The sequence below is a fragment of the Sminthopsis crassicaudata genome, chromosome 4 (assembly GCF_048593235.1).
Source record: "Sminthopsis crassicaudata isolate SCR6 chromosome 4, ASM4859323v1, whole genome shotgun sequence".
Taxonomy (NCBI): Eukaryota; Metazoa; Chordata; class Mammalia; order Dasyuromorphia; family Dasyuridae; genus Sminthopsis; species Sminthopsis crassicaudata.
Window position 1 is genome coordinate 30658872 of NC_133620.1, and position 14447 is coordinate 30673318.

The 14447-nt window shown below is 45.8% G+C and overlaps 1 protein-coding gene across 4 annotated transcripts in view; it reads right to left on the reverse strand.

Moving 5' to 3' along the window:
• The window catches only part of CFAP57 (cilia and flagella associated protein 57), a 46185-nt gene that overhangs the window by 23762 nt on the left and 7976 nt on the right, over nucleotides 1–14447 (reverse strand). For all 4 annotated transcript variants that reach the window (XR_012481896.1, XR_012481895.1, XM_074266202.1 and 1 more), the window contains exons 5-9: nucleotides 12846–13056; nucleotides 6345–6497; nucleotides 5714–5853; nucleotides 5133–5298; nucleotides 4330–4443 (exon numbers count right to left, since the gene is read on the reverse strand). Coding sequence is in view for 2 of the 4 variants with exons in the window: in XM_074266202.1 (XP_074122303.1) it covers nucleotides 4330–4443; nucleotides 5133–5298; nucleotides 5714–5853; nucleotides 6345–6497; nucleotides 12846–13056 (784 nt within the window). In the remaining 2 variants the exon portion in view is untranslated. The remainder of the gene's footprint in view (nucleotides 1–4329; nucleotides 4444–5132; nucleotides 5299–5713; nucleotides 5854–6344; nucleotides 6498–12845; nucleotides 13057–14447) is intronic.

Here is a 14447-nt window from a genome sequence, read left to right on the forward strand (position 1 = left end):
ATCAATGTGTTAAAAAACAAAACAAAACAACCTGAATGTGTCCTATATTCCATGTCCATAGTTTTTTTTTTTTTTTTTTTTTAAACTTCTGCATCATTAGGTTTGGATTGTTAAATTTTCTTCCCATTTACAATATTGTACAATTCACTTTGTTGCTCAGGCATTTTGGTCACATCCAATTTTTCATGACCCATTTAGAGTTTTCTTGCTAGTTGGAGTGGTTTGACATTTCCTGTTCTAGCCCATTTTATAAATAGGAAACTGAGGCAAATAAGATAACTAACTTGCCTAGAATCACACAGCAATGTCGGAGGCCTGATTTGAACTCAGGTTTTCCTGATTCTAGATCCAGTGCTCTATCCACTGTGCCACCTTGATGCCCATTATTGTATCTACTACATATTGTTTTCCTGGTTCTGCTTTACTGCACTTTGGATAAGTCCAGGTAAATCTTTCCGTGCATTTCTGTATTCATGTTCACTGTTTCTTCCATTACATTCATGTTCATTGTTTCTTCTATTACATTCACATACGAATGACTAGTTTGACCATTCTCCAACGATGAATATATTTGGTTTCCAGGTCCTTGATAATCACAAAAAGTGCTGCTATAAACATTTGGGAATACACAGAGACTTTTTTTAATGCCCCATTTTTTTTTTTTTTTGGTGAAAAATCTTTTATGAAAGTTCTAATAAAAGTAGATTAATATTATGTCCATTTATGTTGGCTCTACATTTTTCCAATATTAAAAAAAACTACTTCTTATATTAGGTGGCCAAATTTTCATATACCATACTCTGGGAAAAAGCATTTTTCATCTTTTTCAATAAAGATGATTTTGGATTCTGAAAGAAATTTGATTCAGGTACTACCATTTCATGACTTCTATTTACTGGACTACTCTTAGTGGATACATGTAGTAGTACATACCTAGCGTAAGTCTAGAAGTAGAATCTCTGGGTTAGAAAGAGCTATGGGTCCACTTTATTTACATACTTAAAAATTGCTTTCTAGATTCGGACCAATTCACAACTCCATCCACAATGCATTAGTGGGTCCATTTTCCGTTTCTGGGTATGTGTTAGGGGAGCAACGTGCTAGTGGTTGCTGGATGTTACTGGATCCACCTACTTGTGTCTGCTGGAGATCTAATTTTGACCAGCAGAATTGATCCCTTAATGTGAGAGGATGATAATGATACAAAGAACCTGAGAGGCAGATGCATTCTCTGACCTCTCTCCTCTTCCCTCCAATTTATTTCATTCCCAATTCACAAGCCACATCTGTGTCAGTAAAGGCTGATTTGCAACTCTTTTAGAGGTGTTATGATTCACAGCTGTGGGGAATTGACCTGCCCCTTCATACTTAGGTATGGTCCTTACCAATTCCCCATTTTTTATTTTATGGGAACATGATTATTTCCCCCAACAGATGATCACTAAATTTGTCCAATATCGTAAAGCAGCTATTATCTGTAACGGGAATGCAAAGAGCAGTATCAAAGTCTTTTCTGCCCTACTCCTCTGGATGGTTTCAGAGTGAGATGCTATAGCAGGTGTTGAATTTTGCAAGATGTAGCTTGCTCTAATATTATAATAGTCCATCATGGAGGCAAAGTTTTTGACAAATGGACAAGGAGGATTGTAGTCAAGAGTAGGGCTTTTCATAAGTCCCTCATCAGTCTCCTGGTTTGGCTCTTTGATGTGTTAGCGCATTTTAATTACCCGGACTGAAAAAGTCTTATTGGGTCTCTTCTCCCTTTCCTTCCCCAAGGGTCACTGAAGGAACTCTTCTGGGAGGATCCTACTCATGAACAGCTCTCAAACACTGCTGCTTCTTTCTTATGTTTCTTGTGCCCCACGTTGGGCGCCATTTGTTATGGGTGCCACCTACTAGTGGCTGCTGGGATCTCATTCTGACCAGCAGAATAGATCCCTTCATGTAAGAGGATGATAACATACAAGGAGACTGAGAAGCAGGTGCATTCTCTGACTTCCCTCCTCTTCCCTCTTGCCTCGAAGTTATTTCATTGCCAATCCACAAGCCACATCTGCATCAGTAAAGGCTGATTTGCAACTCCTTTGGGGGTGTTATGATTCACAGCTATGGGGACCCTTAGAGAATCAGTCTGCTCCTTCACACTTAGGTGTGATCCTTATGAACATTTTAATTATCAGTGAAATGGAACATTCTTTCATGTCATCAAATTTGAAATTCTTCTGTTGAGAACAATCCATTTCTATCTTTTGACTCCTTATCTACTAGAGAATGGCTTTGGCCTTTTACATTTCTGTTGTCTATGTATCTTGGATATTAAATCTTATTGGGAGATATTTGATTTAAATACTTTCCTCCAGACAATCACTCTTTATCTTATGCTAGATGTATTAATTTTGTTCACACAAAGGTTTTCTAACACATTAAGTCAGAATTATCTATCTTTTGTGATTGTCTCCATTTCTTGCTTGATTAACAACACATCTCCTTCCCAGAGCCACAAGAGGGATATGATGAGCTTCTTCTCACTTTTTAATGGTATGATCTTTTCTATTCAGGCTACATATGCTGAACAGGATATTCAGCAGTCATCTAATTCATTGTGGACTATAATGATGCTGGCCTAAATCTAATTTATGCCAGTTTGCTGTCTAGTGTTCTCAAGAGTTCTTATCCCCAAAGGAGTTTTTTTCCAAGGCAATTTAATTTGCATTTATTGAACACTGATTTCTTGAATTCCATTATTTCTGATTCTTCATTCTCTTGTCTATTTCAATGATTGACCTTTATGTTTTTTAACTAGTACCAAATGTTTTTAATGACTGTTGCTTGATATAGTTTGGACTGTGATCCAGATTTTTTTCGTGAGTGACCAAACTTGATACAATTGGAAAGCAGCTAGTCATTAGTCTGTCCATGCACTTAGTGATCCTTTAAAGAGCACTCCCTAGGCAATCTATTGAAAAAGGAGAGAGCTCTGAGGAGTGTGAACTCTGGAACTCATTATGGAAGAACCCAGACTTTGAACCCACCCTGTACCTGATATGGAGCTGGCCCAGTTAGTCAAAGCACAAAATTGAAGGAGTGGTTCTTCCCAGAAGCCCTTGCATTATCCCACGCCCATTCTCTGGGAGGAACCACTTCAGCTAATGGGCTTGCTCCTTCTATCAAGTCAACCTGAGTTCTCACCTTGTAATTGTCCAACCTGAATTCTCACCTTGTCACTATCCAGACAACCTCAGTTCTCACTTAGTAATCCTAACAGAGATGCTGCAGAAGTGACATCAACCAGCCTCGATAAGAAATTGGATATGGGGGGATGGGGGGTGGGTGAGAGAAGCCTGGTGGTCAGGGGACAGGACTGTATTAGGTGGCAAAGAAGGCAATGAGAAGTAAGACTATTAGGACTGGAAAAGAATTTGGGCCATGTGCTCCTGCAGTGGCTTTGCAATGTCAGAAGAGGCCTGTGGGATGGGCTGCTGGGGACATAGAAGGAAATGGACCCCCCCTTCCCCAGGCAGATGAGGGGAAGATGGAAGAGCAGGGAGTAATACTGAGCCAAGGGGGCAAGGACATGGCCAGGTCATTGGCCTTCGATCTGTGTAAGAGTCAAGGTGAAGCTTTTCCAGGCTAAAGCCCACCAGGAGGGGACAACTTCCTCCATCTATTCAGGGATGGCTCTTGTTCCTTTCCTTTAGGGTGATAAGAGGCCCCATGGTCTACTGTGAGTGACCAGAACATGTGGAGACAGGCCCTGATGTAGTCCTTGATGCTGAGGAAGCCAAGTCGGGGTTAGTGGCTACAGGGGCCATGAGTGCTCAACAAGTGGCAATCGGGTGAAGGACCTGGGTACGTGGAGCAAGAAGAGACCACTTGGACTGTTTTTCAAGTATCTAAAGAGAACGCTTATTTACTTGACCCAAGAGGGCAGAACCTGAAGCACTGAGAGAAGTTTCAGGAAGTCCAGGCCTGCTTCAGTCTGGAAAAGCTTCCCAACAACAGGATGTGTGCAAAGTGGAAGTGGCTGCTATGGGAGAGGGGGCTGGAGACCTGTGGTCATGGATATTAGGGAGGGACTTTTGCTCAGCCTCTGAGGCTCCTCCTGGGACTGCAAACTCTGAGTCAATCTGTCATCTGGCAGCTCCAAAGTGCATTGTGACATTCACCTTGGGTCCAAGCCAGAAGGCATGCACGTGTGTGTGTGTGTGTGTGTGTGTTTGTGCACATGCGTGTGAGTGTGAGTGTGTGTGAGCTTGTTCTCACATGAATGTGGTGGGGGAAGATTCCCTAGAGCCTGGACTAGAGCCCCTCCCCCCCCGCCATCCTCACCTTGCCGGTGTGTCCCTTCAAGTTGCTGATATTCTCCAGGCTGGTCGAGGTGTAGATGTGGATCACATTCCCATTGACAGCGGCAAACAGGTGACCTCCATTACTAAAGGCGCACTGTGGAGTGGTTGAGGTGAGAGGTCTTGCTTCAGGACACTGCAGAAGCTCCAGGTCCTTCCAGTCTAACTCAGCCATGTCAGCATGGGCTGGGGGGTGGGGGCAGCAATGGCTGCAGTAGACACTTTGCCCACCAGGCTGACAGGGAGGGCAGTCTGTGATGGATAATGCCCTCCCCCCCCCTCCCCAGGCACAACTTTGCAGATCCCTTCACTTGCTCCTGACTTTTGTCTGGGCCCCTTTTGGCTCCCTGCTTGGGGCTGGTTCTCCCAGGGGACCGGCCCATTTTGGGGGGCAGTAAGTAAAGGGGCTGGAAGGCTGCGTTATTCTGGCCTCCACCCTAGGCCTCTTGGCAGTCATGTCATCCCTTAAAGGGGATAGGATGGGAGTCTGGCCCATTGGACATTAAAGAGGTTACTTATCCAGGAGTGAGCAGCAGGGGGAAGTCTGGTGGGGAGAATGTGGGTGAAGACTAATGTGGGGACAAAGACAAGTGACTTTGGCTGGACGTGGTTAGACAGAAAAAATGGATCCTACGCAGGGTGGCAAGGGCCGGGCTTTCATCATGGAAAGGAGACACTGGCCGTGAGCCCAGCTGCCCGAGGGGAGAGCGCCCATGCAAGCAGATGCCCCCCAGGGGAGACTCCCAGGAGGCCCAGCCTTGCTCCCTGCCTCCTGGAAGCTCTTACCTCTCGGCACCCTCGGATGGGGAACTCCTTGAAAGCCCGGATGTCATTAATGAGCAGATTCATGATGCGCAGTTTGTCAGCAAAGCCGACCACAGTGAAGTGCCCAGAAGGGTGAAGAGAGATCGTGTACGCCTCCTCCTGGTACTCCCTGTACAGCTCAAGGTTACTGAGGACAGGATGGCCAAGGGCTCTCCATTACTCTCCTCCAAAGTATGACAAGTGGTGGCCCAGTTCCCCCGGCAGGCAGCTCCCTGGAGCCAGGGATGACATGGGCCCACCTCTCCCAACCCCCCTGACAGAAGAGCAGGAGTTTTAGTTTTTTGTCTCCGTGTCCCTAGAGCCTTGACCTTATTTCTTAGCCTGGACTTCCCCCAGGGCATAGCGGTACCTCCCCTGATGGAAGGGTCCTGAGGAGTGACAGTCACTTAGCCATCATGTGCCTCAGGCAGTGCTCAGAATGAGGTCTCCCGGGTGCCATGCTGGCCGTCTGGCCCCTGCCCGACAAGTTGGGACAGCCCATGAAATCTGGGCAGGGCAATAGGGAGGCAAACCTCCCAGGCTCCAGGCTCTGTCTTTCTTACTTGGTTTCATAGTTCCAGATGCGCACCGATCGGTCCAGGGAACATGTAGCAATGAGGGGCTTGCGGATACAGGCGGCCAGCCCTGTGATGGCCGCAGAATGTAGCGAGTACATGAGATACTCAAATTGGGCAGGCTCCCCCTGGGAAAATCACACAAGGACTCTCAGATGGGTACTGCCCCAGGTCCCCCGTGGGTCATTCCAGGAGGGACAGGCCAAGAAGTTGAGGAAATTACACTGGGAAGAAAAAATGCTGAGGGACTGCAAGTCCAGGCCACAGTCTCCTGAGGCTTTCTCCAACATGGAGGCAACAGAATGTGGAGGAACAGATACAAGGGGATCACTGGCACTTGGGAGAAGCTGCTTCATATCACACCTGGGCACATTGAAGGATGGCTTAGGTTCCTACATTGGGTTCTTGTCTTTTTATCCTAGTACCTGGTACACCACAGGTACTTAATAAGTGTTTGTCGATCGGTACATCTGATCATTAGGAATTACTTAGCAAAGTGATGAGGGCGCTTCCTCTTCCTAGTTGGAGGGCTCAGAGCTGGAAGGAGCCCTTGAGGTTCCCTCATTTCACAGAGAGGGAAGAAGAGGCCGGGCCTTGCCCAGAGTGCCTCCTGACTCACCTTGCTGATCTCCGTCAGGGACATGGCGATGGTGTAGAGCTGGCTTTTGCTGGTGCTAATAATCAGTGTTTCCTCCGAGGGGCTGAAGCACATAGAGGCAATCTCCTGTCTGTTGGACTGGCTCGGGTCATTGCTGTGCTGGTCCAAGGGAATCTGCCAACCGGACCCGGGAAGGAGAAGACGAATGCAGTTAGCTCTAGTGCCTTTTACCTGAACCAGAGCTTATTATCACTCCCATTTTACAGATGAGGACACTGAGGCAGAGTAAGGGGGAGTAGTCTGGCCCCAGGCCAGGAAGTGAGAGAAGTGAGATTTGACCTCGGCTCTTCTTGATTCCAAGGGCAGTGTGCCATTCACTGTGCCACGGGATGAGGGCAGCCAATAAGTCACTTCCCCCACCTAGTCTTGCTGACTGTCAGAGCAGGGCAGGCTCCAGAGGCTTCTCTCACCACCGAGGCAGGACTGAACTGCCCTGCATTGGGGATGGGGAGCTGCATTTCCTGGAAAGGGGCTTTCCCTGGGAAAACCACAAACCACTCGGGTGAAGAAGTCATTTTTCCTTCTAAATTCCTACTGGTAACTTTTGCTGTTCTGTCACCACCTCCCTCGGGGTGGTTGGATGGCCCTGGCATTAGGATCTGAGTGCAAATCCGGTCTCTGATGCTTGGTAGCTGTGTGACCCTGGGCAAGGCACTTGACTCCAAGAAAAGCCTCTCAGAAAAACAAACAAAAATGAAGGAAAAAAAAACACCCCTCCCCTCCATTGGGGCACCCTTGTAATAAAGAAAAGGGAGGAAAGCACTCAGCCGGGACCTCCAGTGCCACAGGGCCGTCCCCCTCAGCGGAGGGCCTGAGGCCCAGTCCAGAGGTGGGGGCCTGGGGGCCAGGCAAGGCAATGCAGACACAGGCTGCCTGGGTCCTTGCAAGCCTGGGCTTCTCTGACAGGTTGGAGGTGTATGCCTCTCCCCTCCACTGATGCCGTGTGTATTCCGTGGCTTGGGCCAGGGCTGGGTCCTAGGGGCCTTTGCTTGGACCCCTAAGGTGAGATTCCTCACTCCAAAGTGGGCAGAATGTGGCTGCAGGGTCATTGTCAGATTCCTGGGATCACGAGGTGACCACATCCAGTCGATCCCACCTGCCACTCCTAAGCCCATGTGGGCTCTACGCCACTGTCAAGCCTCTCCTGTTATTCCCCATATCATGGAAATTCAAGGAATCACAAAACTTCAGGGATAGAAGTAATTAATGTCAGTGGCCGCCCGGTCCACATCACACCTGAACAAGAATCCTCTTTTCAATAGTATTTATGATAATAAGCCACAGAGTCTAGACACCTCAAGACTTCCAGAGGCAGCCAGCCCTCCCTTGGGACAGTGGGTCCAGTTCTAGAATGACTTAATAATATCGAGTCTGAATGTACCTACCTCTTGGAATTCCTCCCCCAAGCCAAGCCACATCCTTCATGTGACAGATCCCGCAGGTTCTCTCTTCCCCAGGCTGTCCCCCACATCCTTCATGCCGTTCCTCCAAGCCCTGGATACGCAGCCCCTCCCCGTCTGAGGGCTCTCCCCGGCTGCCCCAACTAGGCCTGATCAGTATCTGTAACACGCTCCGGCTCTGACCGCTCATTCTTGCCTCCAGCAGCAGGCCCTCAGGGGAGCCTGTCCCTCTTGGGTGATCTAAATGCTAACTTGCAAGCCGACAGACTCCGATCTTTAAGGACAAGAGTCACAAAGAAGGCTCTTGCTTTTCTTTACACTTTCTTGTCTTTTAGGTGCTAGAGACCTTTAGCCAGGGAAGGACTGGGTAACTGCGATCAGCATAATGACCAACCGCAATGGCAGAGGATCCATAATGAAACATGCTACCCATCACCTGGCTGGAAAGTTAACACTCAAACTGAAGGATGACACACATTTGATGAGCCTGGAAAGATTTATACGAATTGATGCTGAGCAAAACAGGCAGAATTAGGACTACCAAATATTTTAAAGAACAGTTTTAACATTACTTAAACTGTTTGCCAAAATAGAAAAGTAAGGGACTCTTTCAAGCGACTTCTATGTATGATAGGAAGCCGATAACAAAATCAGGGTGAGAAAAAGCAGAGAAAGAAAACTGTAGACCAATATTCCTAGTGAATACTGGTGCAAAAATTTAAATAAAATACTAGCAAAGGCAAAAATATATTAAAAAGCTTATATACCACCAACTGGGGAATGGCTGAATAAGCTGAAGGTATATGAAGATAATAGAAAATTATTGTTCTGTAAAAAACAATGAACAAACTGATTTTTAGAAAAGCCTGGAAAGATTTATATGAACTGAAACTGAGCAAAATAAACAGAACTAGGAATACATTGTACATAATAACAGCAAGAATGTACAATGATCAACTATGATAAGCTTAGTTCCTCTCAGTGTTTCAGTGATCCAAAGGAATCCCAATAGACTTTGGATAGAAAACATCATCTCCATCCAGAAACAGAATTATGGAGACTGAACGTAAATCAACACATGCTACGTTCATTTTTTTTTTTTTCCCCTCTCCCAAGGTTTTTCCCTTTTGTTCTAATTTTTCTCTCCCAGCAATCTGGAATTATACCCAAAAAGTTATCAAACTGTGCATACCCTTTGATCCAGCAGTGCTGCTATTGGGCTTATATCCCAAAGAAATACTAAAGAGGGGAAAGGGACCTATATGTGCCAAAATGTTTGTGGCAGCTCTTTTCATTGTAGCTAGAAACTGGAAGGTGAATGGATGTCCATCAGTTGGAGAATGGTTGGGTAAATTATGGCATATGAAGATTATGGAATATTATTGCTCTGTAAGAAATGACCAGCAGGAGGAATACAGAGAGGCCTGGAGAGACTTACATCAACTGATGCTGAGTGAAATGAACAGAACCAGAAGATCACAGTACACTTCAACAACAATGCTGTATGAGGATGTATTCTGATGGAAGTGGAAATCTTCAACATAAAGAAGATCCAACTCACTTCCAGTTGATCAATGATGGACAGAGATAACTACACCCAGAGAAGGAACACTGGGAATTGAATGTTAGCACTACTACTGTCTATCTATCCAGGTTACTTATACCTTCGGAATCTAATACTTAACGTGCAACAAGAAAATTGGATTTACACATATATATTGTATCTAGGTTATACTGTAACACATGTAAAATGTATGGGATTGCCTGTCATCTAGGGGAGGGAGTACAGGGAGGGAGGGGAAAATTTGGAAAAATAAATACAAGGGATAATGTTATAAAAAAAATCACTCATGCATATATATTACTGTCAAAAAAAATTTTTTATAATTATAAAATTAAAAAAAAATTTTTCTCTCCCAACATGACTCATAAAGCAAAGTGTGCTAAAATACATTAATTAAAAAAATGTCAGTGACCAGCAAAAAAAAAAAAAATTATGTACCAAACTAAATCGAATCTTTACTAAAAATACAGGGTTTTCGATAAAAGGAAAACTTATCAGAAATATAATTGATCATGTTAAAAAGAAAAATAACAAAAACCACATTATATAAATGCTGAAGAGATTCTGACAAAATCCAATACCCTTTTCTGTCAAAACCATTAGAGAACATAGGAACAAATGGGTTTTTCCTTAATGGGACAAGTGGCATATATCGAAAATGAAGAGCAAATATAAAAAGATTAAAGACTTTCCATAAAGAATAGAGATGAATCAATGGTGAATGTCCACTATTATCACTACAATTTAATATGGTGCTAAAATGCTTATTCTAGCAATAAAATAAGAATAAACAAAGGCAAAAAAGAAATGGAACTATTGCTTTCTGCAGATAATATGATGTGTATGCAGAAAAGCCCAAAGAATCAACTAAAAATTAACTGAAACAACTAATACATTCTGCCCAACTGCAGAATGCAAAAGAAATTATCATAAATAATCAGCATTTCTGTATATTCTCCAAAACAGACAGAAGTTCCATTAAAAATGATAGAAATAAAATACTTGATGATCTATCTACCAAGACACACATGGAAGCTACATGACTATATTTATAAGAAAGTCTCTATAGAAATAAAGATAGAACAAAATAATTGGAAAATACTAATTATGTATTGATTGAGTTAGGCCAATATAATAAAATTACTACATAAGCCATTATACTTATTCAGTATCAAGTCAATCAAGGTACTAAAGTACTATTTTGTAGATTTGGAAAAAATGAAATTCATCTAGAGGAACAAAAGGTCAAGAATCTCCAGGGAAAAAAATGAAAAAAAAAAAAAAAAAAAAAAGTGGGAAAGAAGAGGGCCTACAAATACCAGATCTCAAACTGTGGAAACTGCTATAAAGCAGTAATCATCAAAATGGTTTGATACTAGTTTAAAAAAAGGGAGCGACCGATCTGTGGAATAGATTATATATACAATATAAAGAAGCAGTTAAACAATTACCTCCACTGTTTGTTAAACTCAAAGACCTCAAGAGCTGAGATAAAGGGTCATTATTTAATAAAAAGCAGCTGGGAAAACTAAGCAGAAATTAGGTTGAGATGAATATGTCACATCATCTATCAAGAAAAGCTCCAAATGGATGCATTAGATATGAAGGGAGACATTATAAACAAATTAGAGGAGTTAAGGAGAAATTAAATTACCTTTTGTATTTATGGGAAGAAGAACAAAAAAAAGATAGAGGGCATCATAACAGATGGACAATTTTGCTTACATAAAAATTAAGAGTTTGTATAAATGAAACCAATATAATTAAAATTAGAAGTAAAACAGTTAAGTGGGAAAATATCTTTGCAGCAGGTTGCTCTGATAAGAGTCTCATTTTCAAGCTGTAGATGATACTGATTCAAATTGATTTTCTTTATTTTTAATACACATTGTTTTATGAATTATGTTGGGAGAGAAAAATCAGAGCAAATGGGAGAGATATCAGTCTCCTTAGTTCTTTTTCTGGATGCAGATGGCATTTTCGGTCCAAAGTCTATTGGGATTGTTTTGGATCACTGAACTACTGAGAAGAACCAAACTTTTCATAGTTGATCAACTGATTCAAATCTAAAAGAAGAATTGTTACCCAATTGTTAAATGTTCCAAATCCTTATTAACAAAGTGCAAGTCAAGGCTGCTCTGAAGTTCCAACTCGGACCCACCAGATTTGTGAGGTTGAGGGAGGGATAAGACTACTGCTGGAGGGACTGTGGGAAAAGAGATCTAATTCGGTGAGAAGTCTAGGAGAGCACATTACTCAGTAACAGCATCCCAAGGAAAAAGAACCCGGGAAGACTAGGGACCTCTGATCAGTGCCTTCAGGGGTTCTCAAATTACGGCCGCGGGCCCCACCGGGTTATGGCAAATGGGCTGAGGGGCGGAGACAGAGTGTGAGCTTTTGTTTTTACTATAGTCCGGCTCTCTCACAGTCTGAGGGACAGTGAACTGGCCTCTATTTAAAAAGTTTGAGGACCACTGAGTGCTTTGATCCAGCATGATTCCAGAGGCTTGGCAGCGAGCTGATGAGCTCACCTATAGGCTGGACAAGGCCAGTGGGGGATTTTGCCTGACCCCGCCCTGCCTTGGGCACAGCCTTTTCCTCTCTCCCGGATGCCACTACAGTATGGCGCCTTTGCCCTGACCCTGCCTTCCACCTTCCCCACTGGACTCAGTCCTGGTCCTTGCGCTGGGATCTCCCCTTCTGTCCATTTGGTGTCTGTCTTACATGATGGTGTTTATCTCCTGATAAGAATGCAAGTTCCCTGAAGGCAGAACCTGCCCCACAACTTGTGACACAGTAGGCACTTATGTTGGGGGCGGTAGCCCCTTGGTATTTCTTGTTTGATCTCCAACTTCCTTTGGGACTTGGACCTTGGATACAAGATCTGGTCAAACTAGTTTGGGCTATCTGAGCTGGCTGGGGTTTTACAGCCCCCATTCTAATCTGCTCAGATAGACCAAATGCCATCAGGAAATTCCTTTTTGGGAAGAGACTTCTGTCTCTCCCCAAAAGATAACAAGAGAATCCTTATCTTATTTACGTCACTCTCCTGAACCTCCTTACATCACTGCATCTGAATGATTGTGCTCTGGTATAAAACAGAGTCCTCAAAAATCTACTCTTTGCAAAATTGGCCTTGTACCATGCAGCCATTTTGCCCACCAGCTCTCCGGTGTTTCCATTCTAATCAATAAAGACTATGTTTCCATACAGCACTGAGTAGCAAATTCATTTGTTGCCAACCCCACCCTTGGTTACTTTGGGGAAGGAAGGAGAGAGAGAAAGGGAACTGACCCATCTCAGTTTAGACCTCAGTTTACTCCTCATCACTTAGATGTTTACTGCAGATCCATCCCTTTTGGGCCCACAGGCCAGGTCTCTGTGGTGGAGCCTGAGGGCAGTCCTGCTGCCCCATCCCCTCTGATCCCAGGGGGATCCTGAGGGCCATGTTCTCTCCCAAGGAGGCCTTAAGCACACATGGGGGGCCCCCTTCCTTACCCGGATCTCCCGGCTCTCCCGATAGGCGTCCTTGTCTTCCATCTTCTCATAGAGCAGGACTCGGCCCAGGCCCGCCGAACAGGCGAAGCCCTTGGAATAGACAGCGATGGCTGACACCTGGGGCAGCGTCATATTCTGGCTCTCGCTCTTCTCTACAAAGAGCTGCTCACTGGAATAGTCAGGAGAGCTGGGGGCTGGGAATTCAATGAGGCTGCAAAAGGAAAAGATTGTGGGAACCCATAGGAAGAGCTTCCCTGGCAGAGGTCACAGGTGGCGAGGAGGAGAGAGGGCTCGCTCTGGGACTTCCCAAGACCGGGCCAGGTGGAGACAAGAGTTTCAGAGCCCTGAACCCTCCAGTGGCCCAGAACCAAACCCTGGCCTTCCACCGGGACACAAGGCCTCAGGAGGCTCAGAGCCTCGTCCCTCTGGCATCTTCCAGGACCTCCTGGTCTCTGAGAGGGAGATCACAAGGGTCTGGATCTCCTGTTCCAACCCAGGGGAGCAAGGGGTGACACAACACTGTGTTGGGGGCAGGCTGGACCTCGAGGGGAAGCTGCTGCTCCCAGCACAAGAGAGGGGCAGCCCATCCCCTTGACACTGTACTGCCCAGGCCAAGTGTCCTGCTGCCAGGCCCAAAAGTGCCCTGGGAGTTGAGCCCACACTAGTGCTCTGGAGACTCGCAATCTGAACACAGACCCTCAGCCACGGACCCCTGCCTGGTGACATCAGGATCTGATTTCTCTCAGAATTCCCATGATGCTCCTTATAGGACACATTCTGGAATGCCTTGTGCTTCCTGGAGGTGATGTGGCCTTCTTGGGGAGGCCTTGGGTCTGTCTCACCAGCTTCAGGTCAAACTGCTCGAGGTGGGTGTCTGCCTGGGCCCTCTGCTCTGACCTCACCTACTCCCGCCAGGTTCCCTCACCATCCCCAGTTCACAACTGGGGTGCTGTGCTTGCCCTCTTACCACCCCCCCATACCCAGTCTATCTCTGAGCCTCCTCACGTCTCTCCTCTGAGCTTGCCCCTGCCTGGGCGCAGGCCTTTATCACCTGCAGCTGGATTTCTGCAGCCGCTGTTACCTCCCTGACCTAGCTCTCCCCACTCTAGTCCAGTCTCCATGCAGCTGTCAGAGAGCTTCCCTGAGTCCATGTTTGCATTGTCACCCTCCAACTCTCAGTAATCTCCAACTCCATCACCTCCAGGATCGAGGAGAGAAACCGGCCCCTTCTGCCTCTCTGGCCATGTTCGCGGAGCCAGTGATGCGGCCCCTTGCTCCTCACACAAGATGTGCCCTGCCTGGCCTGGCCACGTCCACGGGCTTGCTCCTGAACTCTCTCCCCTGTCCCGGCTTCCTAACTTCCTCCTAGTCCCAGTGAACATGCTGCCTGCCCCCATCTTTGTTGTGCATCAGGCACTGATTCAGAGGAGGCTGAGCCCGGAGGCACCGGGAGGCCCTGGCACACCCTGGCTGGGTGACCACAGGAACCCGTGAAGATTTCAGAGCAGGAGCTGGTCTGTCCCACAGGTGGGCTTCCTCCCAGAGTGTGCCCAGCCCTTCATTAATCACAGACAAGGCATCTAAGAACGTAAGCTCCAAGAC